At 68.4% G+C, this 1,426-nt stretch overlaps 1 protein-coding gene across 1 annotated transcript in view; it reads right to left on the minus strand.

Annotated features, from left to right (window-relative positions):
* G6PD (glucose-6-phosphate dehydrogenase) overlaps positions 1 to 1,420 on the minus strand; it is a 7,467-nt gene extending 6,047 nt beyond the window's left edge. Inside the window, exons 1-3 of the mRNA XM_026053271.1 lie at positions 1,272 to 1,420; positions 1,071 to 1,196; positions 470 to 605 (exon numbers count right to left, since the gene is read on the minus strand). Of these exons, the coding sequence (XP_025909056.1) occupies positions 470 to 605; positions 1,071 to 1,196; positions 1,272 to 1,297 (288 nt within the window). The 5' untranslated portion in view covers positions 1,298 to 1,420. The remainder of the gene's footprint in view (positions 1 to 469; positions 606 to 1,070; positions 1,197 to 1,271) is intronic.
* Positions 1,421 to 1,426: the final 6 nt, after the last annotated feature.

The raw sequence follows: 1,426 nt of genomic DNA on the forward strand, positions 1-1,426 counted from the left end.
AGACACCTTGGAGGACCCTGGAACCTCCCCAGAGACTCCAAGAGGCGCCAGGGGGTCCCCAGGACACCTTGGAGGACCTGGGAACCTCCCCAAGGTTCCCCAGACCCAACGGAGCCTCCAGACCCAACGGAGCCTCTTGGAGCCCCTAACCTCAATGGAGCCCCTAGACCCAATGGAGCCTCTTGGAGCCCCTAGACTCAACAGAGCCTCCGGATCCAATGGAGCCTCTAGGAGCCCCCAGACCCAATGGAGTCTCCAGACCCACTGGAGCCTCCAGACCCAGCGGAGCCTCTTGGAGCCTCCAGACCCAGCGGAGCCTCTTGGAGCCTCCAGGCCCAATGGAGCCTCCAGACCCAATGGAGCCTCCTGGACACCCCAAACCCAGCGGAGCCTCCTGGAGACCCCAGACCCAACGGAGCCTCTTGGAGGCCCCACCCCGCCCCGAACAGCACTGAGGGGCCCTGGGGACCCCGCGGGTGGCCCCGCGGGGACGTGGGGACCCCGCGGGCACCTTCTCGTCGCGCACGTCGTCGGGGGCCGTGGAGGCCGGCTTCTCCATGGCCACCAGGCAGAGCATCTGCAGCAGGTGGTTCTGCATGACGTCCCTGCAGAGACGGCCCCGCGGCGTCACCGCGGTGTCACCAGGGTGTCCCCAGGGTGTCCCTGGGTGTCCCCAAGGGGTCCCCGCGTGTCCCTAGGCGTCCCCGGCTGTCCCCAGGGTGTCCTTGGAGTGTTCTCAGGGTGTCCTTGGGGTGTCCTCAGGAGGTGGGTGTCCGCAGGGTGTCCCCAGGTGTCCCCAGGGTGCGGGTGTCCCCACGGTGTCCTTAGGTGTCCCTGGGGTGTCCCCGGGAGTCCCTAGGTGTTCCCAGTGTGTCCTTGGGGTGTCCCCAGGTGTCTCAAGGTTTCCCCAGGGTGTCCCAAGGTATCCCCAAGGTGTCCCCGCATGTCCCTGGGGTGTCCCCGGGGTGTCTCCAGGTGTCCCCAAGTGTCCCCAGGTGTCCCTGAGGTGTCCTCGGGGTGTCCCTAGGGTGGGGRTGTCCCYGGGGTGTCCCCGCGGCGCCGGYGCTCACCGGATGATGCCGAAGTCGTCGAAGTAGCCGCCGCGGCCCTCGGCGCCGAAGGGCTCCTTGAAGGTCACCACCACGCACGCCACGTGGTCCCGGTTCCAGATGGGCCCGAAGAGCCGGTTCCCGAACCTGCGGCACCGGAGCGACACCGGGGTGACACCGGGGGACACCGGGGGACACYGGGGGACACCGGCGGGTCCTCACCGCAGCACCATGAGGTTCTGCACCATCTCCTTGCCCAGGTAGTGGTCGATGCGGTAGAGCTGCTCCTCGCCGAAGAGGCGGCCCAGGTGCGCGGAGAGCGCGTCCGAGGAGGCCAGGTCGCGCCCGAAGGGCTTCTCCACGATCACCCGGTTCCA

The sequence above is a fragment of the Nothoprocta perdicaria genome, unplaced genomic scaffold (genome assembly GCF_003342845.1).
Source record: "Nothoprocta perdicaria isolate Ctin4 unplaced genomic scaffold, notPer1 scaffold_972, whole genome shotgun sequence".
In the NCBI taxonomy this organism is placed as follows: domain Eukaryota; kingdom Metazoa; phylum Chordata; class Aves; order Tinamiformes; family Tinamidae; genus Nothoprocta; species Nothoprocta perdicaria.